The sequence below is a fragment of the Motacilla alba genome, chromosome 6, assembly GCF_015832195.1.
Source record: "Motacilla alba alba isolate MOTALB_02 chromosome 6, Motacilla_alba_V1.0_pri, whole genome shotgun sequence".
Taxonomy (NCBI): Eukaryota; Metazoa; Chordata; class Aves; order Passeriformes; family Motacillidae; genus Motacilla; species Motacilla alba.
The window spans coordinates 15729072-15753820 of NC_052021.1; the positions used below are offsets into that span (position 1 = coordinate 15729072).

General features: G+C 44.4%; 1 protein-coding gene across 5 annotated transcripts; it reads right to left on the bottom strand.

Moving 5' to 3' along the window:
* Positions 1-24749, bottom strand: LOC119702272 (neurotrypsin-like). Of its 5 annotated transcripts, none has more exons than XM_038140008.1 (16): positions 23120-24749; positions 21285-21475; positions 19193-19238; positions 17744-17980; positions 16349-16472; positions 15473-15648; positions 15006-15153; positions 14014-14192; positions 13476-13617; positions 12248-12450; positions 11146-11287; positions 10693-10898; positions 10068-10146; positions 9710-9832; positions 8936-9216; positions 1-7419 (listed from the first exon to the last, which is right to left on the bottom strand). In XM_038140008.1, the coding sequence occupies exons 2-16, from the start codon at positions 21354-21356 to the stop codon at positions 7109-7111; spliced, it is 2469 nt and encodes an 822-aa protein (XP_037995936.1). In that variant the 5' UTR covers positions 21357-21475; positions 23120-24749; the 3' UTR covers positions 1-7108. The 5 variants fall into 5 exon arrangements, with proteins under 5 accessions (XP_037995936.1, XP_037995934.1, XP_037995938.1 ...); XM_038140006.1 differs by having other exon boundaries at positions 21285-21578; XM_038140010.1 differs by lacking the exon at positions 23120-24749 and adding an exon at positions 21965-22082.

The following is a 24749-nucleotide window of genomic DNA, read 5'->3' on the forward strand; positions in this document are numbered from 1 at the left end:
CAGTTTAGTTAAATTGCAAAGAAAAGGGTTTCATTGTTGTTTGAAGTGGTTCTGTCCTGTTTCCAAGAAGAAAGTGACAGAAGAGTATACATTTTGCAGTGGTTTCAATAAATCTCCAGTCTCTACAGTGACGAGGGCGCTGTGCAGGCTGGCAGACAGGAGAGCACGCTGCTGCAGCACCCTTGGCAGTACCTGCTGCTGGCTCCTGAGCCCCAGCACTGCCGGGGGCTGGGAACCAAAACATCCTCAGCAAACACTTCCGAACAGGATTAACTTGCTGAAATTTTATATCCTGCCAGCTTGTTTCTTCTGTTGGGCAGCAGCTGAACAGCACTGAGTTCCCCCTGTTCCCAGCTCAGCCCTCAGCTGCCCTGATGTGTGCATGAAAGCCACTGCAGATAGAAAAGGATGGGAGAAACAAGGCCTTTTGCTTAGCTGACAGAGCGACACAGCTTCTCATTAGTAAAGCTGATCCAAAGAAGTTGGTTATTCCTTTCAGGTGACAGCTAGTTTTGAAAATCTGCAAAGAAAACAGTGCCTTTCTTTCTGGCAGAATGTGTGGGATTTGAAAAGCATGGAGGAGAAGATCAAGTGGTGCACTGGGTTTCACCAATTTGTTTGAATTTTTCTGTCCTACATCTGTCCTCCATCAGCACATCTTAAATCCAAAGGTTTTTCCAAACATAAATTACTCCAGCTGGACCATCCATATTTTGCTGGCTCTGCTTCCTGTTTTCACTTTTGCACATGAACAGAATTCCACAGAAACCTCCTACCAATGCCAAGAACCCATTCTAAACAGGCCAGTTTAAGAGCAGCACAAGACTCAGCCCAGCACACCAAGGCAATTTGAGCAGTATCCTGTCTCCCTCCACTAGAAAGGGGAAACTGTACCCAAGTAAGAATTTTTTTAATGTCAGTGGTGATACCTGAGTGCCCCTCTTCCTCTCTCCCAATGAATGTGGTAGCTATCCTAGTTAGAAAACCACATGAAGTAAAGCTCAGTTTTCTCCTCATTCATATTTCAATTTCAAAATCCAAAGATGTCCTAAGAGTAGCCCATCTGAAACAACTAAGCTCATGCCACACACTCATCCCCAGCCTTTTCACCGCAGGAAGGCAGTAGTCAAGTGCTTTAATACAAAATGGCTTTGACAGACTTGTAACTTTAACCACAGCTTCAACATTGTTTCTTTTCCAGGCAGTGACTATGGAAGAGCCCTGCAAGACTGATGGGATGAAACTGTGCTTGCTGACCCATGGAAGACCAACTAAAATGCCTGAAATCCGCTTCCCAGTTTTGCACAAGCAAGAAGGGAAATGTAGGCAGGTGTAGAAAACCCCAAAGGCAGACATGAAGTGAGGAAAGAGTTAACTACAAGCAGTTCTTTGTTCAGTGAGTGCATGTTGGTTTCCAACAGCAGGCTGGAGTCAGTACATTCAAAAACTTACACACTGTAATTCTTGGAGTCTGAAAGCATCAGCTACACCAAGCTTCAGTCTAACCCTAATGACTTGGAAAAGTCATTGCATACCTTGCAAGGAGCTGGACCATGTTTCGAAACAGACTTTTTTTACAGAAATTCAGGTTTCATCGGTGGGGCACAGGGGTAGAGTATAACAGTGTTCTTGAACCAATGGCTCACTCAAACTGAATTTCCCTTATCCCACTTCCACTTTTCCAGAGGCTGGATTTGATTCTTAAGAGTGATGACACGTGAATTGTAGACCAAAATGAGACTAAGTCATGCCGAACAGGTTTGTATAGGAAGATCACCTTTAATGACAAATTAGAAAGCTAACGTATTAAAGCCTGTTAACTTTAAATGCAATGAGCTGACCTGCTCTTTACCTGTTCCAAATGGCAAAAAATGTGACATTTGAAGAATTGTTGCCTTTCGTTGTAATGGCAGCTAACATGATGCTGACTTTGTGACATGCTTTAGCATGTTGAAGCTTTTAAAAAAAATAATGTTAATAGAAAAATTTAATTAACTCAGTGCTGAAAAAACCTTAAAATCTGCCCTTGGAACAGATTCCTTTATTAAAAATAAGAAAGAGCCCCACACAGTCACAGTATAACCATTTATTAGCATATCTTGTGAGCCATTGGTGGTGATCCAGGGGACAGAACAGCTTTGGCACTTGACTGATTTCAGAGGTACTCAGCCCTTAGTAGAAAAGGATTTTAATAGGACTTGAGTGGGCTACTACACAAACAAGTTTCTGATGTGGAAAATTAAATATTTTTCCAAACAAGGAAAAACGCAGCCCAGGAGATGTGCATTAGTCCAGGTCACAGTGCCTTGTTCTACAAGGAGGAGTCCCAACTTGGTTACCAGCAGAGGTGATTCTGTTCTAACTGTAAGAAACTCCCAGTAAGTCTATCAAGATAGTGTTAAATACCACTGTGTAGTTTCATCTCCCCAAAGTTTTCATCTGATTGCTGAATATACACATAAAAATCTCTCTTCAAGTGGTTGATGAATCACTGCAGCTCTTTTGGGGTGAAAAGACTTCAGGATACAGGCTTCAGAAAGAAAGGAAGACAGACAGATCTACCTCTGTTACCCCTGAGATAGCAAGTGCCCACTTCGCTTGCTCCTCACCAATGCCTCCAGTCATACCTTAGAGAAACTGATCTGTTATTTTCTGCTACAGGTTTACAGAGATTACAAGGATAATTGACAACATGTCCAGGCTAATAAACAGCTGCCTGATAAATTATAGCATAGAACATAATTCATAGAAATCATCAGAACAATGTTCAGCCACAAGAAAGTGATACATCTTTAATTCAGCTTCAGGTCGCCGAAGTGTGAACAGGTTTGAGATAGGACCACTGCAGGCACTGCAGGTCAGGAAGACCCCAGTACTGAGGCAGCCTTTGGAGCACTGGGGCAGCCTTTGAAGGGCTGCAGTATTCTCTCAAAGATAGAAGCAGCACTAAGAGCTGCTCCTTAGATCCTTACCGTAGTCATGTTTCTACTCCAGCCAATGCTCCTAGTCACTCACAGTGATGTTCCCTTTCTCACACAACCACAATGTGCCACTCTGCCATGGAAAGTTCTCTCAGAGCATCCATGTGGCACAGTGCAGCCACCAGCAACACTGGCTGAGCTCTCGGCTGCTGGAACCAGTGCACATGCATTAGCCTTATCCAATGGGCTAATGCTGTGAAGGTGGACTGTCTCAGCCCTCCATGTATGTCAGCACAGGGAAAGGTCTACACAGCTCTCCAGGTGCTCCCTGCCCAGAGCTCCCCAGACAGACCTACAGCAATTTCTGTGAGCTCAATGGGACTGCTGCACCTACCTGAGACACATGGGGAGCTAACCCCAGTGGGTTTTCATCCCCTTGAAGCAAGGCTGCCACCAAGACCGCACTACCAAGTTTAAAACTAGCTCCAGCATACAGGCACAGCACTGAAATCACTTACAGAATTGCCTGCTATAGAAAACTGCTCAAATAATCAGCAGGAGATCCATCCTCCCCTGGCAAACTGCATTCAGTTGTTTACCAAAGTTTAAAGATCCATCAGAAAGAGAAGACACAGAGAGACAGCACGTTACCAGACACCTAGACAGTTTGAACTGAAGAGAGACAGAGAAGCCACAGTGTTAGAAAAGGAACTACCTCTAGAATAATGCGTAACAGAGAATATAAAGCCAGGCCCCTTATTTCCTCTCGTGGCTGAGAACACAAAGACAGATGGTACTTAATGAAAACAAAAGGCAATTAATTCAGGAACCATAAAAAGAAATTATGTGCTATGGAGAATAAAATTATAATGGTTTTCATTGCCAGAAAATACTGGGATTGAGAGCTTTGTTAGATTAAAACAAAAAAATTTAAATATTTATATGGAAGATGAAGGCTGGTTACATTAAATGGTTTTTAAAAGTTAGGGATATAAATTCTTACACTTGAGGAAAAAGAAAGAATGACGAAAGAATAGTGCACAGTGTTTGTACAGCACCTAGAGGATCAAGTATTTGTACTTCTGTTTTTAATGATGATAATAGTAATGCAAGTAATTAATTTAAATGGGTCAAGAACAAAATTCCCCAGAAGGAAAGGTTGTTAAAACTTGTTCAGCACAACTCATACATACTATCCTTTGAAACATCTGCTGCTGTCCAATTTTACAAAATACAGTCCTAGGGTGACTAAGTGCTGTTCATCCAACCAGGCAGTTCCAGTAAGCCTCAGTGGCAAAGCACATGAGTTTGCTTTGGGCCACAGTCCCAGGTTAAACAGTGAAGAGCAACAGCTGTATCCTGAAACAGGCCAGGTCAACATAGGAGAATACTGACAGGCTTGCCTACAGCACCAGTAAGGTATAAAAGCAGGCAAAGGAGATTGGATCCTTCCTTCCCTTCTCCTGGCTCATGCAGGACTCAAAGGGTGTTAATTACAAGGATTCTCACAGCTGTCATAGTGACAAGATCTAGGAGAAATAAATATTCTTAACTAGAACATGGGAATTTCAGGCCCACATCTCACTTGTGTTACATGGTAATTTATGCTAACTCCTGAATGGCCACTTGCTAAGTAAGCTTAGGGAAATAACCTCACAGTGTCATCCTTTGGGTGTTTCTATGCCTGTTGGGGTTATGGGTATAAACTGAAAGATCAAACCAGGTTAAACTAGAGATGTGACAGCACTCAAGGCACAGAAACTCCATTTGAGCTGCTGTAGCATGCTGGCTCAGGGGAAGCTGAAGGTAAAAGTCAAATCCCTCTGTGTTTCCCAGACAGGTACTGCTCCTGCCAGTATAGAACTTGGTATTTAATCCCCCACAAGATGAGAGGTCTGTGAATAATTGCCCTCGGTTCTCTTGGCATTTTAATGCCTGGGAGATAAGGAGCAGTCTGCAGCTTGCATTTTAGAGACTCTGCCAGGAGCCATAGGACAACACAACCCATGTGGAGTCAAGCACAGTGCTGCCAAGGAATCAAGTCTGGCATTTTAAACAGGGTTATCAGCACAAAGCTGTGCTGAAGACATGCAGCACCTTGAGAAGAAGCACAAACAGATCAGGTTTGTCTCAAAGGCCAGTTTGCAGGAGTCCTGACATTGCATGTTTTAAAGATTCTGACAATTCTTCATTAAAATAAAGTTTGCAAGCAGGATTTTAGAACAGTCCATTGCAACACTGGTAGTCCAACTATCCTATAATACCTGAAAAGGGTAATTGAAACTGTTTAGTTTAGCCTTTACACACAAAAATCAGCCACCTAGTCAGGTCAGCACCTTTACATTAAGCTGATTTACAGAAGACAAATTAAAGCTTTAGGCAATCAGTACTTCTTGAACCCAAGGCAATTTCTAGGATTCTGTCACCACATGCCCTGTAATATGACATTGCAAATCCACAGACTGTGCTCTGCCTTCTGCTCTTGCACTGGTAATACCCATGTACTGAACATTTCAATGCCCTGAGTGCAAACCTTCCAGACAGCAGGTCAGTGCCTGACCCAGTTACTGCCTACCCAAAACATGCACATCTGGCACAAGTTCCATGTGTCCCATCCTGTATTAATCCTCCACATTTGAGCCCTTGGTTATACATCAAAGCTTTTTGCTCCTCCTCCTGTACAGACCTGTCTCCTCTCTGCCTTATCTGTACACAGTGAGAAGATGCTGCACTGCACAGCTATTAAGGCACTTAGCCCTTCTGTCTACTTGCATTTTTTTACTACTCAAGAGTAATATATTAACTTTAAAAAGTACTTAAGGCATAAGAGGGAACTCTGTTCATTTGTTTGGATGAGACAGAAGGAAGAAATTGTAATATTCGATAACCCCTGCTTTCTCTCAGCGTTGTATCTGTTCAGGCTGAGAACTACAGCTTGATGATAGTGCTTGCATTCCCTCAAGTTAATCCAGTTTACTCCCACTGAGAGGAATGAAAAGAGAAAGAGTGCAAAGAAGAGAAAAAAGGAAGCATGGCCCAGAGGTTTCAAGAATAGGACACACTTCACCAAAGTGGGAAGCTGCTTTGCAGCACACTTACTGTTTTTCACAAGGAGTAATTTGCCTGAGGTGTATCTATACCCCAGGAGTAATTCCATGTTTCATGGAAAATTGTGAATACAGAAATACTAAAGACTAGCAGCATAAACAAAGGTCAGCTAATAACTATGATGAATAAGGGACCAGTAGTAAGTCCCCACAGTGCTGTTAAATCATGATTCAATGCCTGAATGTTTGAGATTAACATTACATTTGGATTTAAGAAAAATGACATGTCTTTTCAGCCACTTGAGGTCAGTCTTTTAAGTTCTTCATAGTAATCATGAGGGCAAGAAAGCTACTGCCTCTCACACCAACAACTGAATCTAGAAAATGCTACTTAGGGGAAACAACAAAAAAAAAAAAAAAGCCCAAACACACACACAAACCACAATAGCAAAAAAGCAGCAATAAAACCACAGCATCTGGCAGCTGGAAATGTGTGACAAAGGATTACAGCAGGAGGGACAAGCATCTCTTAGCCTAGGCAGACTCTTGAAAGGGGTCCTATGGGAGCAGACATACTATTCAGAAGAGAAAAGGTTCCCCCTAGAGACATATCAGGGAAGCTAAAAAACCCAGCTGTTGGCCTGTTCCTCAACTCAGGTCAAATCTTCTGATTCCTGGAACTGAAGAGAGATGTTATGAAAAAAGAATCTGAAGATTTCCATTATGCCAGCACGTGGTGCCATCTTCCAAGCATTTCACCTCTCCTTGCAGCATGTTTCAACTGTCCAAACATACAACCATGAATAGACTTGCAGCAATAGGTATCTCTCTACTTCTGACATTTCTGTGTGCCAGGGCAAAGCGTGATTGCATTAAAGGAGTCAGATATTCAGAGCAACGTGTCCTGATCATTGTTATCACTGTGTACCTGCTTTCTCTGCTTACAGATTACAGACTAAAGTGAAACCAAAGACTTTAAAGAATCAGTCATAACTGTTTTCCTTCCAGTTCTACATGAAAATCTTTTGCCAGTGTCCAATGTCAAAATAAATCTCCATCAGTCACAGACCAGAAGCCACAGCCTTCTGCTGCTGCAGGGCAAAAGGACCACGTGCTGAAATTCCAAGAGCTCAGTCATTTTCATTTTAGCTTGGTCACTTTCTTGATCCAGGGTACAAATTTGCTGACCTTTGTGTACACACCGGGGGAATCCTTCCGACCACAGCCGTACCCCCAGGAAGTGATGCCCAAAATTATCCAGCGTCCATTTGACCTCTGACACATGAGTGGCCCTCCACTGTCACCCTGACAGCTGTCCACCCGTTTATCTTCAGAAAGGTTCCCAGCACAAATCATGCGGTTGGTGAACTTCCGCCCATAACGGGCCTCACAGTCTTCCCGTGGGAGAAGGGGCACCACCCCCTGCAGCAGGGTTCTGGAATAGGACTTTCCTGGAATAAAACAGACCAGCCAGACCGATTCACATACAGGCAACAGTAGTGACCTGGTGCAACAGTGCTCTCTACAAAACTAGACACACATTTCATGTCAAGTCTGCCGCACAGAAACAGGCTGGGCTCAGCATATCTGAAATCACGAGAATTTCAGAAAACAGTGATGCCAAGCCAAACCACAAAAAAAGAGCTGTAAGATCAAAGATGTGCGGAAGAGGGTTGTAGAAAAAGGTTAGATCAAAGGATGAGTCTTACTCCTGATTCTGTCAACAAGTAACTTGAACCTTGCTCAATTTAACTCACCTCTTCAAATCTCAATTTCCTCCTCAGTAAAGCAAGGACAGTGTTTTCTCAAGAAAATAAATGCAGTAGTATCTGTTAAGTGCTCAATCCTCAGAGAAGTTTTAGAAGATGTTTCAGAAGCATTCAAATATTATTCAAAGGGAATTCCCTTCATCTTTGGCCAGACTTGAGTCTATTTGATCACATCTCTTTACTAGCCCAGGGTTGCTCAAAACATAAGGCTAAATTAGAGTATGACCTTTCTGTGCCCAAGGTTTATGTAAGTTCACAGGGTAGTAGGTAACTGCTCCTCATTGAGAAAGCTGGGTTTGGTGCGTGGGAAGGATTCTAGCCACTAAGCTCCAGTACAGCTTAAGGTAGTTACATGGCTAAGTTGCTCCTTGATCCACCCCAAATATCCTGAAGTGACACGTGCAGCTGGCACAACTGGACTCCAAAGGCAAATACGCACTTGCAGTTAAAAAGCTGCGGTAATAGGTAGGGAAACAGCTGAGAAGGACGGGCAAGTCCAAAATCAACAGATGAGCTCCTAGGGCTTTTGGCAGGAAATCTTTCTAAACGTATGGCTTTTCTCCAGTCATAGCAGCCCCAGAAAGGCCTCCGTGCCCCCTTTTATCTAGGAAGCTTCACAGCAATATACTTAAAGAGGACAGGTCCAGTCTCTCTTGAACCAAGGGCAGAAACTAGAGAGTCTATCTGTCCTTGCAGAAATACACAGGGAGATTAAGCAAGGCAGTCCGAGAGAGATTTCTCACTGAGGGCTCCTTCTAACTCTAAGCCCTCGCTTCACTATGACAGTACCACAAAGAAGGCAGGTCATGGAAACATGGGGGCCTCTCACGGGCTTGGTATAGCAGCTCTGCACAGGCTGCTCCCTTAGGGGTCTACTGTGGTAGAACACGTGTAGAAATGGGAAGAAAGAGAGGACTGTGGCCAGATGGCAGCATTGGTCTCTCTCACAGCTTTCGGAGGGATGCTACGGAAACCAAAGCTGTCACCAATATTGAGCAGACTCAATAAGCCTCAAAATCAGATGAAAACGCGATAGTACAAAACTCCACTCATCTTCCTATTCCTTGGCACCATGCACTGGCACAGACAATGGGAGCAGTGAGAATATAGACTTGAATTGACATAAATTAATGGCCCATGTAGGCTTCTGAAGGCAGACTTCCTCATCTCTCTTGCCTCTCAAAGCCCCACCACTCACCTGTGTCTCCCCAGCCAGAGATGATGCAGGCTTGCCTGTTGATGTCAGACCTCTCTCTCCTGTCAGGCAGGCAGACGGGCAGAACATGGTGATTGAAGGAGAGACAGTGCCCTTCTCTGCCCCGCATCCGGACCAGGGCTATGTCATTATCATTGCTGCCAGCCCAGTAGTTCCTGTGCAGGACAATCCTCTCCACGGGCAGCTCCCTCTCAAACTCATCCTTCACACCTGTGTGGTAATCGCCCACGCGCAGGAGGTAGCGGCGCACATCAACACCAAACCTGGAGAAAAACAGACTCAAGATCTCAATACTCCTGCTAAGAGGAAAGCAGATTCACACAAGTCTCAGTTGCTGTGAGACTGAACCACCTCCTCACACCACAGTGGTAAAACAGTTCCAGCTGCAGGAATGTGGGGCCTCTTTAGCAGATATGATCCTGGCAGCTGTTGCAGATTTGGTGCAGATTTGGCAGTCACAACACACTTGTGAACTGACCTGTTCACAGTTCCTTAAAGCACTTAAAATGTCAAAATGCTGGTTCCTTTTACGCTGTAAAGCCTCAGAATTAAGAGGCCAGGTGTAAGCAGTGAAGGAAAAAGCAAGTCTGTATTGAGTTATCCCCATAAGCACTCCAAGATCACACACATCATAACCTGAAGCTCTTACTTTAGAAACTTTGCTCATGTAGTTCCACTGGGCTAGAGGATAAACTTGTATGAGGTTATCTTGTCCATCATTGAGAATCCCTTGGGGCTCCCCACTCCCAAACACACCTTTTGAAGCAGTGGGCTGCAGTCACCACCCAGCAGCTGCTGATCAGGGTTGCTCCGCACAGCAGACGAGTATCTCGATGAAAACCCTTCAGCCGCAGTGAGGCCTGCCATGGCCAGCTGCCTCTGAAGAAGAAACAGGAATAAGTGGTCTCACACACATGGGAGCCATTTTTGTCTTTTCCCATCCACTATGTCTCATCTGGGCTCAGCTGGCTTGCACTCTTCCCTAGATACTGGTTCAAACCATGTTAAAAAATCAGCAGTGAAAATGCATTAATGTAGTCAGTATCTGCCAGGCTATTTCCAGAGCCTGAAGGAAAGCTGGAACAAGTCCGACTCAGCAATTACAGGGCAGTACCTCAGAGACTTGTTTCCACCTATGATCCTTTTCTTGCGACGATGAAGCAGGCGCATCCCACACACTCCAGACTCTGGACCTGCATGGCAAAGTTAGAGCAGTTGGATAGGGACCTTCAGCATTGCTGTCACAGAGCCAAATACCATTCAGCTTCTCTGAGGGCATTAATCCTCAAGGTAATCGACTGTGTTGTGTTGTGCATATGGAATTCATAGAATATTTGATCCCATTGGTTTCCTTAATTTCACCAGAGGTGCTTACCTGAAGTCTCTGTAGTCTCATGCCAAGAGTGGGACCTACACTTATACTTCCTCAGCACTCTAAACCCCAAAGGTTGCTTATGGTTGCTGTTCTAAGGAAGAGTATGGTGACTTGGCTGAGGGGAAATTCTGCAGGCTCAAAGGCCTGAGATGGGTGGAGCCCCTCAGACTAATTTGGAACACTCTCTGCTGCTAAGAAGATACACTGAAAACAAGAAAAACGTAGGAGGTGCAGGACAGGACATGCTTATTTTGTAGGTGAAGTTTCAGCCGAAGACAAGAATGACAGGGAAAAACCACAAAAGCATGCAGAGATCCTACAACCAGAACTCCAGATTTCTGCATAGAAGAAATGGAAATGTCACCTGTTCTCCTGAAATCTTGGACCTTTTCTTCCACATAGTCACAGATCACCCCAGCATCCTCACTGTGCCAGCAGCTGTGAATCCTGGTGTCAGGCGTGGCACATTGCCCCAGAGTGTCCTCCATGCCACTGCATTCTATGTTGTCCAGATGGATGGGCCCATGGCCTTCGCCAAAATAAGCCATTGCCCTGGCTTTTGCTGTCCCACTGCAATTAGAGAGAGGGTGGCTAATCTCCAGTGAGCAGGAGCCAAGTGGACCTGAGGCACCAGTGCATTTTAAGTGGAATAATATTTATGTGTCACTCCACACACTGACAGTAGTAGAGTAAGAGCAACCTACTCCCTCAAGCAGATCTGGGTGTGCCAAAACTAAAACAAAGGCCCCAGAAACAAGTCCAGAAGTGCTCCCGAGAACTGTTTCTATCTGTATAATGCCTGTACCACAGCTCTTACCTGAATCCCAGTTGCCTGCAAACCACTGCAGCATCTTTGTCTGTCCAGTCGTCGTCACAGACACTGCCCCACTGCCCATTCAGCAGTACCTCAACCCGGCCCTCCTTGGTGCTTTCTCCATCCACCAGCCGCACAGGAGGCCCTGAAGGAGAAAACACATGGGCTGCTGCAAGCAAAATAACCAGAGGGGTCAGGTGTCCAAAACTTGGGTTCTACTGAAAAAGATGAATCCCAGACATCAGTAAGCTTAAAAGTAAAAGGGGGGGGGGGGGGGGAAAGAAGTGTGTCTTATATGAAGGCATTTTACCTCTGTGCTGAATCAGAACACTATATACATACTAATTTATTTAATACATACTGGAAATAATCAGTGGATCATACTCGGAAAGCTGAGTAAAGAGGAGAATAAGAACAGAAAGTTATTAACTCCTAAGGCAAGAGTTAGACAAGCTTAAACATGCCTGGGGAAAAAAAAAATCAATTGAATTGTAAAACTATTACATGATTCTAAGAAAGAGAAAAGTTCTACATCCAGGAAAAACAAAAATGTTGGATGCCAACTATTTCAATAAAAAATATCTGACAAATGGTAAGTCTCCTGTAGTAAGGAAAGGGGAGAGTATCAGGCATTATATAAATGAGGAAATTATGCTAACTTGAAATAATTTCACAATTTTAATTAGAAGTGTGCCATCCACACAAAGGAGTGCAAACAGCAACGCCTCGCATCTGAAATCCTCCTGTCTTGGCAAGGTGTGGCACTAATGTAACCACACCTAAGTTTCCTAAAAGGTCTAGTTAAAGGGTTCCTTTGAGCAATGGCACACTAAGGCAGCCACTGTTCTCAGCCCCTTAGGTTTGTTTCAGAGACTGCCAATACAACTCTCTCCAGTTTCCATTTATCTGCTGGTCTGATAGTAGGTCTGGTGGAGCCACAGATTTGTGGCTCTGCCCCAATTCAGCCAAGGCTCATTCCTCCTCAAAAAGCAGACCCCTTATTGAAGCAGCACAGGGAAAACTCCCACATCTGCCAGAGCTTACAAGGGAACAGACCAGAAAGTGAAACTTTCCCACTGTTCAGGGCAAGAGCAAGGTGAGTTACCCAGGCTGCCATCCATGACTGTGTTGCTTCCTGGGGAACAGCGGACTCCCAGATCCTCAGCATGGGAGCAGTCATGCTGCCCCCAGTTGCTGTGGGGACAGTCCAGGAGAGTCAGCTCTGTCCCCACACATGCCACATCATCCAGTAAGATGAAGCCTTGGCCAGCAGCATAGTCTCCTTCAGAGGCCAGGGCAGCAGGACCACTAGAGGAAGGAAACAGAAAATAATATTGAAACTCTAAACAACACAGAAGGACCCAAGCTCAGATCCAAAGAGAAACTCCCCTGCTTAACTATGGTACTGGTGGCCCCCTGACCTAAACCACTCAGTGGACACACAGGATGGCAACCAAGCACCCTCATATCTCGCCAGTTTCAGTTTTCAGGGAGGCCTCCCCAGACCAGTCCATTTTCTAGTGTTTGATCAAAGGCACGTTCAAAGGCACAGAGGGCCAGCAGAGGCTGCTTTGCAGTTATGGCAGGTACATCAATTTGAGGAGGGGCTGGCAGAGGAGGCATCAAAAATGTTGACATTTAAGTAATTCTACTTCTTTTTATAGGAAGCAGCTACCTGGAATTGAACTGCAGAAAGCTGCAAACTTAGGCACTAAAAGAAATGACAAACGTAGTATGTAGCTGAACTCAAAGGGAAGAATTTAGTTTAGTCTTTCTTTCACCTATAAAGTTGAAATTTTAGAAGGAAACGCGAATCGTGTTTAAAAAAATCCACATAACCCCATTTTACTAGCTCAAAGGCAAGAGTATCCTCATTTTAAATCTTTCCAAACTCCTACCTGAAGGGATGACAGCTCAGCAATGGGTTGAAAATCCCTATTACTACTCTTTTTTGCCCTGATGGTCTTTGTTCAGCTACTGAAGGTGATACATTTGGAGCAGATAGGTGATGTCCTTTTACTGACAAAGTAGAAGTGACACCTGCAAATTTAGGGAGTGAATATTCTCTGACTTTGCTGAGGGGTTCATAAGGACAGTATTAAACCTGTTATCTGCTTTCAAAACAGGCTGAGGCAAGAGATAATAGATTTAATTTTGCTCATTGGAAAGGATGTGGATACCTATTAATCTTTCTTTAATAAGTTGTATAATGGTAATAAGCCTTCTAACAAAGACAGCATTGAAGGATTAAGATCTGGCCTGTCCCAGTGAAGGGTAGTGGAATCTAATCCTGGAAATTAGGAAGCACAGACACTACACACTCTCAGTCCTACCTGAAGCCCAACTGCCTGCAGACCACTTGGGCACCGAGGTCCGTCCAGCCATCATCGCACACTGTGCCCCAGTCTCCATTGTAGTAAACTTCCACCCTGCCTTCGCTGGGGCTGCGGCCGCCAGCCAGCCGGACCGAGCCCTCTGCAAGGGGTGGGAGAAGGAAAGGGCAGCACTCAGCAGGGGAGAAAAGAAACAGCCTGTGCACCACTGCTAGGTCTTTGTACCACCCATGAGTGAAAGAAACAAAAGAGACAGATGTCTCTGGGTACTCAAAATACAAACGTTCATTGCTTCCAAACATACCCATCTGCCAGGGAAGGATTCACTTCAGCCTTTACACACTACCTGAGCAAAACCGTGGGAACACCACCAAGTATGCCTCTGATCTACTCTCTGCCTCCATATCCGGCAGCCCCTGTGGGAGCCAAATATGGAAGCTGTGCAGGATCCTGAACCCAGGAGGTTACCTGCTGAGCAAGCCAAGTAATGTGGGGGTGAGGCCGACCGCATCTGACTGGCTGAGCTGCACATCTGTACCTGTGAAAGGGTCACAGGAGACCCCAGCGTCCTCAATGTGGTCACAGTTTTGCTGTCCCCAGTCACTCTTCTTGCACTGATCAAGGGAGAGTTCATTCCCTGAGCACTGCACTTCATCCAGCAGGATTGGGCCAGATCCCTGCCCGTAGTGAGCCCATGACAAGGCTTTTGGGGTCCCACTGTAAATATTACAGACATGTATGCTCAGTAAGGAAGGCCACAGTCTTGTGTCCTCGGATTCTGCCTTGCACAGAGAGTCTCCTATGCTGGGTCATTGTCCTCCCACAGATCATCTGTATTTTTGACACAGTGGAGTTGCCAACTGTTATTTGAAATATGTTATTGGGAAGTTTATAATGAGCCCTTCCAGCAAATAACAAAAATGTTACTACAACACAAACACTTCAGACTTCTGCAGACAATGACGTACCATCAGTCTCAGTTACAATCTCATAACAGGCAAAACTCCTAAAAATTGAAGGATCTCAAATTTGAACAATCCATTTTAAATAATCTTGTACTGATGTGATTTTCAAGAATGCTCTGTATACAACAGTTCCCATGTTAAGCATTGAATGGCACACAGAAGAATAAGGTGGTTTCTCTCGCTTTCCTGTCTAAAGAGGATAAGGGCAGCCAGTAAAACTAGAGGAGTTTAATCTTAACCAAGTAAGCAACTGCAGTTCACATTGTCATTGAGGCCAACAAGATTTCTATTAGGATATATACAAAAATGTTGAACAGGGGTAAACACAAACAATCCTGAGACAGGAATGTACCTTTTATTTTTTTTACATAGCACAAACCCATAAAATTGAAAAGAATGGGGTGAAAAAATCTCTTTATAGGATGATCAGTCCAGAATTATGTTTCCCAAGGTTTCTGTATATCTCCTATAGGAAGGGCTGGTAGTATAGTGAAGGGACACACTCTCATGTTTTTCATTCTGCCTACTTCTATTACTACTCCATGACATACAGCAAGGAAATTACCTGAGTCCCAGCTGTCTACAGACAACTTCAGCATCCCGGTCATCCCACTGATCATCACAGATGGTTCCCCACTTGCCATCATGGTAAACCTCCACTCGCCCTTCAAAGCTCTCCTTTCCCCCAACTATACGAAGTGGGGCACCTACACCTGTGCTTCAAGAAACAGAAAGAGAGCACAACAGAACAAGACAGAGACAAAGCACATCCAGCAGTTTAGGGTGTAGAACCATTCTCTAGCCAGAAGAGCTCTCCCAATGCTCTCTTAGCACGTCCTCCCCTCTAGACCCCCCACAAGTACCCGTGATTGCAGCCCCCAGAGTGGGATACTGCTGGTACAGAGACGTCTCTTTAATCGGCTGCTGTGGTGACCAGGAGTTTTCTGCCTGCAGACAAAAACCTGGCTTGATAAAAAGAGATGTCGTCATAAGCATCAGCCATCAGATTGAGATCTTTCCCTGGAGATTTACCTTCTGGAGGAACACAAGTTACCACGGCATTTCCCTGGTTACAAGCTCCTGACAGAGCTTCCTGATAGCCACACTGCAGCAGGGCTTCCTCATCTCCATGGCAGTTTGCTGACTGCAGGTGCAGGGGAACAGGCCATGGTCCAGAATGACTCTTCTTCCCAGCTGTGCCGATCTCACTGGTACAGAGGATGCAACAGAGCAATGAAATGCCACAGCACAGCTTGACTTAGAAGTTCCCTCCGTTGTTGTGACTCTCCAGGCCAGTTGTGATATTTCACATCCCGGTGTGCCCAGTTAATTGGAAGTGCATAAAGGGGGGACCATTTACAGTCTCATGGGAAAGCACAAGCAAGCACACAGCACTTCCTAATCCTTTTATGTGCCCACCTACTGCAGAGGAGTTGGTGTAGTCAGAAATGGCACTCCCGTTTGAAAGTAATGAACAAACCCCTCAATAGACTCAAACACCAAGATACCTGAATCACCTTCCCTCTCTGTGGACCTTATCTCCTTGCTGTTTAGAAATTTGAATGTCCAAATCCCAGATACCCAAAGAGAGTTCATACTCCTAAAATTTCTGTTAGATCACTATAGTAACTCCAGCTGATGATCATAAAAAGGGAAAGTGATCTCACAGCTCACTTTTCACAGCCTGGAGCATGAAATAGCAGAAACTATTGTTTTAGAAAATCCTTGCAAATGATGATTGGGTTGGGGGTACCCACAGAAACAAAACAGTACAAAAGGACCCTGGTAAGTGGGAAATTAGACCACAAAACAAACTCCTTTCTGCCAGCCAGAAGGACTAACCACAGAGGCTGCTCTTTCAAAAGCCACATGAGCATGTACCTCTCACAACCAGACTGAGGTTCCCACCTGAGACCTAGTTGCCTGCAGACAACACTGGCATCCCAGTCAGTCCAGTGGTCAGCACAGATGGTACCCCAGAGTCCATTGAAGTACAGCTCCACACTACTGTCTTCAGCCAACCGCACAGCACCTTCCAAAAGAGAAAAAAAACCAACGAAAAACCAGCTGCTTTCTGCTGATAGAAGTTTCAAATCAGCAAGTCTTGGACTTGCATGTAGCTGAGCTGAACTGCACTAGGCTTCTTTCATCCCTGTTTTATCTGTGCTGGCACTAAAGTGATGTGCATGAAAGAGTGTGGGGTGGGGCACCTTCCCAGTCCCAGCCATGGCTGACTGGGAGGATGGTTGGTGTTACGGTCTTTTCAAATCCACGGTAACACCAGCAGGAAATTTGGCTTCTGCAAAAGCTCCTGGATTCTCCTTCTGTGGAATGGGGATGATTTTACACGCTATCTTGAAAGAGTGTGTTTGAAAATCTATCTAATTAGTTCTGACACTCCACTGGTCTATTTCCATCAACCACTTCACCTGTATGACTCTGTTGCTACAGTGAGATGTTTAGTAACAGCAGATGAATCCTCTTTAATTTCTCTAAGAAAAGGAAGTGATAGTGTAAATACCCTTTCAATTCCCACCCCACCAAAAATTTTACCACTGTTTAGAAGGCACATCTCCTTACTCAGTTATGTACTTGCAAAGGACACACCTGTCTGCAGCACCTCAGTGCAGGCACACAGCACCACTACATTTTTATTCTTCCCTTTAATGAAGCCATCTTTGAAAGCACATCCACTGGCAAGGGAAGAGACTGTCAATTAATTTATTAAACTGGTGTTTCAACTGTTCTGCAAAATGCAGGAAAAGCAAGGAATGTCAGAAAACAGGACATTTTCAAGAATGCTGGACAGCAGCCCATGCATTGAGAGAGCTCAGCTCCTTGCTTGCCTCAAAGTAAACAGCAGTCCTTCTGCCAGCACTGATGAAGTCTAACACAAACCTATGACCTGCCTTGCCACAGAAGATTTTATATTGAAGAAGTAGTTTATATTTGAACTGCTACACTTAAATGAGGAATGCTCTGATATAGACTCTAAAGGAGAAGAAGTGGGTTGTTTTCGACATAACTGAAACTGTTTTCAAAGTGGCATAAGTTAGCAGTAAAAAAAAAAAAAAGTCTCCTTGTATGAGAATAAAACATCTATACAAGGCATTACAGCTACAGCAGCTTAAATCCACCCCCTGCTATATACAGACGTTCTTCTCCCACACAGGCTAGCCTCTAGTATTAATTATTTCAACAATTTGGAACAGTCTTTGTACTGTGCTTTTTTCACAGGGTGTTCCACCTGCCACTTGCAAGTCTGTGCAGCACACACTGCTTGCTTGGCAGCACAGCCCTTACCTTGGTTACAGTCACAGTTGGCCCAGCCGATGGCCCCTGACACAAGCCTGTAGAAGCACCAGGGCGTCGTTCCCCCGTCTGGGTTCCTGCAGAAGTTGTGGTGCCCCAGGCCACGATCTGGGTACTGCTGGACATAATCAGGGAACTCTGCCCAGTTGAGACACTCTGCTCCAGACTCAGTGACTGCCAGTGAGCCGTTGTAGTAGCCGAGAGGTCCCAGAGCACACAGGCTGGACACTGGGCACAGGAAGGGAGGGTTACCATCACCTGAGGCATCACACACCGAAGCTCGGACAACATGGGAGACACCAGCTGGTTATGAGAAATACCCCTTGTGTCTGCAGTCTCAGCTGCTGCTTGCTTGATTCAAACTCTATCACTCTTCAAGGTACTGCTCAAAGAATATTCATAATACTCACTGTCTAAACCACAAGTTCATCTGAAGCAATGAGCTGCCCAGACAGATCTTTGAAGAGTGTTAACTTAGGGCCCAAACATGACAATTTGAACTGGTTCCCATGACTGTACATGCAGTACATGTACTCACTTTGGAGCAGAACTGTACAAAGCAGGAAGGTGGAAAATCACACTGTATTTCATAGCATGTATGTTCCCTATACACATGAGCAGATCACCTGGCTTATCTGAACTTGGCTAATATATCGGAAGGGAAAGGGAATTTATTTTGTGGGAAGTGCAGGTGCCAATATTTTAGTGCCCATGTGAAATATCCAGTGTAAAAATACCAATTAATTAATTTTTATGGTCCTTAACAAAGGAGAAAACTCTCCATTCATGGCACTGAAATAATAAAGTGGGAAAAAAACACCCAGGTTTTGTGGGCTTTATAGAGTCCATACCATGGGAAGAGTAGACTGAGAAAAGGACATTTACAGCTCTATTCACTAAGTAAACGGAAAGAAGCCAACACTTTCAGAAAATCCTTCTGCACCTGGAGCAAAGAGCAAGGGTACAAAGTAACTTTGCATCATGTCATTTGCCTTCTAGCCACTGCCAGGGGGCAAGTGACAGCTGAAGGTTAAATGCAAGGTACAAAAATGAGAAGCAGTTGGAAGTCAGTGCCTGGAAAACAAATCATATGTGTGGCATCAACTGGGACCCTCAGAGAGGGCATCTGAGAATTCAGTAGTTATTAGAGCAGAGTAAAGGTAAGAATGCAAAAAAGACCAAGGCAAAGAGAGAGATTAAACAAAAGAACATGTGGGAGGAGCAGGGAGCTGCAAAAGCATTCGACATGAAGGAACAGAAGTAGTCTGGCCATGTTGGTGAAGGAGATAAACAGGCATTGGGACAAGAGAAAAGATTGAAGAAGTGATGAAAAGAAAGGAAGAAGGCGAGGTAGCAGTGGTTCATCGTGCCTATGGTCTCAGATCACCACTGCAGGAAAGAGTCTGCCCAATGACTGAATTAATAACTTCTTGTTCTTACCTGCACTCTGCAAATGGTTTTGGTTGGGCTTGGATCCCAGGAAAGCCTGGGAAAAGAAACAGAGCAAAAGCAGAGACATGATTATCCAATGAAATAAACATGGGCATGTCCTAAAAGCAGCTCAGCTTCAGGCAAACACACCCTAGTAACCAGCCTCTTCCCCGGTCTCCCCATTGCTCCTCTTCAAACACAACCATAGCTCTGTCCACTAACAACAAAATGAATAATTATTGGCCTGCAGAGATTTACCCTTGATCTAAGCGCTACATTACTGGGCTTGCTTGTTTTTTTTCCAACAGAGTTGGAAGTCTGAGTGATATGCCTATGGAAAGGAAATCTAGAAGAAAATCATTATTATCAGTAAGAAAAAGAATAACTACTCATTCTATCACTGTTTATAGGGCAAGTAATCTACAGCTATAGTAGCAGATATTTATCTACTTGAGTGACAGGATGATGCCCCCAGAATACCTGTTAAAATGGTAATAAACATCCATGGATGAAGTGGGAAACATCCAAGGAAGAAAATCCAAGGCCTTTTGAGGATTTTATTTTTAATACTTGAAAATATGATATGGCCTATGTTGTTATTATCTAAATGGGGTTAACTAGCTAAGAAAAAATATGAAACAAAGTCCTCAGAATTCTAGCATTCTGTCTGGCCCCAAAACTGCATTTCCTCTTATAGGCAGGTTTTTTTGTGGTTGTAATGTGACTATAGGATGAGAGATGGAGATCTCCACTCAACATAACTACATGGTGTGCAAGCAAGTGCAAGACCTTCACAGACTCAGAGTGAAAAGAAGAAACTGTACATGCTTCTGCTAGCTCCTTGTAGTTTAATTAGTTTCTAAACATTCTTAATGAACATTTCTAATACTTCTATAGGAAGAGAGAGTTGTGATTCACAGAACAGAGATGTGCAGCTAAAGGATACTAGCTATTGGTAATGGTTGTGGTTTTCTTCAAAATGCAGTAAATTTGCCTCTCTCAGCTTCACCTCTTCCTGGAAAACAGGAAAAGTTAAATTTGGAATTAAACCAAATCCACTTCTGGAATAAACAGAGGTAATTCCCACAGAAACCTGACAAGAACAACACCTATTCGTGTCAGATATAATTTTCAAATCAAGCTTATGAATATGATCCAGAAGGTGCTGACAACCATGGCCAAGCTCCAGCACCACTTCCCAGAAGTCAGAATGGGATACTGCATATGAAGATTCCTGACATGGTTCAGTAGCAACAGATCAGATTTCAGGTTCATATGCACAAAGGGATGCACAGATAAACCCTTTTCAGGCAAAAAAAAAAATAATCTGTCTGCATGTATCAGGCTGTTGCAAGCCCATATAAGGGTTTCTGGACCAACAACACTGAAGGACTTACCTGAGGATCTCAAAGCTCTTTGCAGAGAGTAGAAAGTGAGCTAAGCTGTACTTTTGCGACTGCATCACGATCCAGGTCCCTCAATCCCTAGCTTTTAGTGCACACCTGCACACACATGTAAGCCTGCCAGTGATACAAGGATGGGTCAGACTAGCAACAGGAAATATATGAGAGACTGAACCTGCTCTTCTTGGACCATAAACAAAAGTACTTCAGTCCAAGTAATAAGCTTCCCTTCTAATGAAAAATTAGTTGCTGCCAGTTTCTGTAGCAGCTTCCAAAATACCCCAACGCTGACCATCGCCACCAATTGAATTCAGTGCAAACAGCCTATGCTGCAGGCATTGTCCCAGGTCTGTGCAGCTATAAATCATCTGTCCACAAGCAAGAGAGACAATCAGCAAAGAACAGAAATAAAGGATCTTTCCTGTCAGGGTGACTGCAGTGCCTGAGAAACACTGGAAACCCAAGCCAAAGCATCTGCAAGCCCTTGTGTATTCTGCTTTCCTGGTTTATTTCTTTTTCTGAATTTATGTACACAATGAAAAAAAATTCTCCCCAAGCCCCCAGTCCTTCCCAGAGACCACAACTGCCTAAATGCTCTACAAAACATATTCAAGTAACAACAAGATCCACTTACAGTGAGGACATTAATAGAGCCATGTGACTTCTTACAAGCAGATAGAAAAACAACCTTCTCTTACCTCCACACATCTGAGACAGGATAGCAGACTTGAGAGCTCTACCAGGAGCCCGAATATTTTTGAGATTTCCATCCCGCGTGTACAAAGTGAGCAGAAGGTTCTTCAAGCATCACATTCTCGTTCAGCTGCCAGGGTCTGCTTTCCCATGCTAGCCGCCCCGCACCGGAGGGAGTGGGGTGCCTTTTCCATTTCTACGCAGGGAAAAGGATGTGAGGAAAGGGATCAAAGTTCCCCGCAGCATCTTAGAATTTCACTTTGCCGCTTCTCTCCCCATCTCTTCTCATTGATTCTTCTCTTCAGAAAGGGGAAGAGAGGAGAGAAATAAGGGAACAGAACATGCCCCCGAATTTCTCTGGCACATTCGAAGACGGGCGGAGGCGAGCACAAGCGGTGGGGCACAGCCCTCAGCCCTCTTCTCACCCCGCTGTCTCCCCTCTCCACAGCGTCCCCCGTGCTCCAGGTACGCGCTGCTCCCAGCGCCAGCCTCCGCCTCCCCGCCCCTTCTGCCCAGCGGCGGGGCCAGCCGCCCGCTCCTCTCCTCTCCTGCAATGCTCCTTCCCCTGCTGCCTTTTCCTCCTCTTCCCAAGGCACACAGGCTGCAGCACGGCAAGGAGCTGGGGCTGCGTCCTATTGCAAAGCCCCCAGCAACAACCGGGAAAGGCAACGGCGTGTGCGCGTACATTTGCCAGAGATTAGACTTCTTGGAAGGAATCTGGACTTTATCCCCCCCCACCGCTGCCTCCTCGATTAGCAGCTTGCAGCTTCCAGAGGTCAGCTCTCCTCAGATCTGAACTCAGGTAAATGGGACCTAGAAAACTATGTTAAGCAGCTTCCAGATCTCCCCCGGAAAACCCACAGGTGGCACAGCCCTCTCCAGGGTGCTCCCAGTTTTCAGCCCTGTATCTTGCCATCATGGGTATTGCCATCAGAGAACTTTGCCATCGAGCGTCTCCTTGACCTTGGGCTGTATTTTCCCTCAATTGGCTAGGATGCTTTCCAGAGGGTTAATCATTATTGTATTACCATGAACAATTCTATCCCATGGGGGTTTTTAGTGTTTTCAACTTGCTGGTCCTTCATACGAATTAGGGTTCAAGGCCACAAGCTTTAAACACTATTAAATCTAAGAAGGCAATTGGTTCATTTGAAGCTGTTCAGTCTTGGAAATACTTTTTTTATGCGTTCCTCGTGCTGCTTCTCTGCTCAGTCTAATGGGCATTTCTTATATTCTGATTTTGGAGCAATGAACTCATGGTGCTCTACAGCATGAAACATGAAGGTCACCTTTAGAAATGAGCTCACTTCTGGCCAAGCCTGCTGAATAGCACTTCCAAATACACCTTCAGCATAAAAACAAGGAACAGGCTGCTAAAAATCTACTGACTTGACAAAAAGCCTCTTTTTTGTCTTCCTTCACTTTTGCCCATTACTCAATTCATGTGACAGTTTTGCGTTGCCTCATCCTCAGTAACTCATCAAAGGCAAGGAAATTTCCCTCCATGCTGGATCTTTTACAGGAGTCACTAAGGGGTAAAAAGAAGCTGTTTCTGGAGTGGATTTGGCCAAGAATTACACTCAGTTAATTAGGAGCAAATCTCCTATATCCTCGTAGTCGGAGAGGCAGACGATCAGGGCAGCAGGGGATGGAAACAGCTTAGATGCTACATCACACTGTAACTCTCAGGCAGCAGCAGCACAAAGGAGCAGCACAAAATAAAAAATATGGGACTATGTTAGAATTTAGAACCACTTACTCCACTGAACACACAAGGAAAGGACATACTGGAAACAGGAACAGAAACTCTATTAGCATTCTGAGAAAACTAGCTCCTTACTAGAGGCTGTTGTTGCTCATTCAGAACTCCATCCCATGAGACACTCCCTGTTCAGGCCTCTGGCGCACAGGATTCAACACCACTAGCAGAAGTCTGTGCTGGATTTTTTTCATGGTGCGTTCTAAGTTGCCTCCCTGTCAAGGCGAAGTTTTCCTAAATAAAGTGATTTAATAGGTAATTTTAAAGGAAACACAGATCAGTACACCAAAAGCAACAGAAGTCCAAGCCTGTATTCACTTTCTGGAAGGATTACGGACTGGGAAGACACAGTGGTTTTTGCAGTTGTCTCCTCTCTGGCAGGTACTGTTTTGGGACTATTTCCTTCTTACCAAGACTGCCCTTGTTTTTATCACACACGTAATGACATTCCTACAGAGGTGGATCTCAGACTCTCAAAAGCTTCTCATGACTACTCTCCATGGTGGAGAAGAAGACCTAATAGGGAATTTTACCAATATAGCTACAGCAGTTTAGATCACTAATGTATTGACAGATAAGGTAAAACATCCTGAACTTTCTTGTACGGGCAAATTTGAAGTAGTTGTAAATATCTAAATCTGCTATTTAACAGTAGTCAGCTTCTCACCATGATATATGCATAGTTCTATTACAGGAAGTCTATGATTTCCCACAGAGTCTCTCTTGATTTTGCCAGATTTTCCTGTATTGACCCTTCTGAATAAGAAATGCCATCTTCTAAAATGTCCCTGGCTCTCTGGAATTCAACCTATTTCTCCTGAACTGGCAGGACAACTGTTCATCAGGACCAGCTGAAATATTAATGCTACCTCCACAGTGAAAGCCTAAAAGGAGTAGTTAACAGCAATCATACCCGGAGCTGGTATAATAGTTAAGCTACAAGGTACAGGAGTAAGACCAAGGAATTCCAGCAGATCTGCTTAAATCCTGTAAATCCGACTTAGGAGGGTAGAACAGCTAGTCAGCTTTTGTTTAATTCTTTCCTCACCACGCAATCACACACAGGTCTCTGCAGCAATGTTCTTAACCAGTGTGCTCCACATCAGAACAGAGCTTCCCTTACCCCCCAGCAACAGCACCATGGGGTGGTACAAACCCCAGCTCAGAAAGAACAGTGTTGTTTCCTGTGGGTACACACATGAACTATTAATGGAGTGATCCTCACTACAAGCACGTCACAGAATGCATTTAAACACCTAATATAAGCTTAATGGTGAGATACAGGAAAATGGCCAGCACTGAAATTGCCAAGGACAATCAGTAACACGAGGGTTTTTGGTTACAACAGAAGAAGCAAAAGAATTGCTCAAGTACTTTTAAAGGAATCACTGTAAAACCTGGGTGCACCTGAAAAGCATTGCTTCCTTCCTCTCAATAAATAAAAGGATTGGAAAACCTTAGCATAGTAATTCCAAGCTTATAGTAAACATATAAAAGGTTAGACAAAACCCCAAACAACTGAATTGGTGAAGCTCACCATGAAGCAGTATAATGAAAAAATAGCTGTTCAGATTAGTGGGAGCTGTGCAAAATTTCAAAAGTAAAAATAGAAAAAGGTATTAAGTGTCTCTGTTACAGCCTCTTATATAAGGCTGTTCCTTGCTGACACTAGAGTGTGGTACATTCAGCACAGGTGCTATCTTAAGAGATA

Bases quoted from the DNA above. Each gene is read 5' to 3' on its own strand.
- LOC119702272 (XM_038140008.1), bottom strand. From the start codon at position 21,356: ATGGAAATCTCAAAAATATTCGGGCTCCTGGTAGAGCTCTCAAGTCTG. The intron at 15,649-16,348 runs GTGGGAACCTCA...CCTCTGTACCAG, and splicing joins TGCAGGCAACTAGGTCTCAG to TGAGATCGGCACAGCTGGGA. The intron at 11,288-12,247 runs GTAACTCACCTT...TTTCTCCTTCAG, and splicing joins AGTCATGGATGGCAGCCTGG to GGCCTCCTGTGCGGCTGGTG.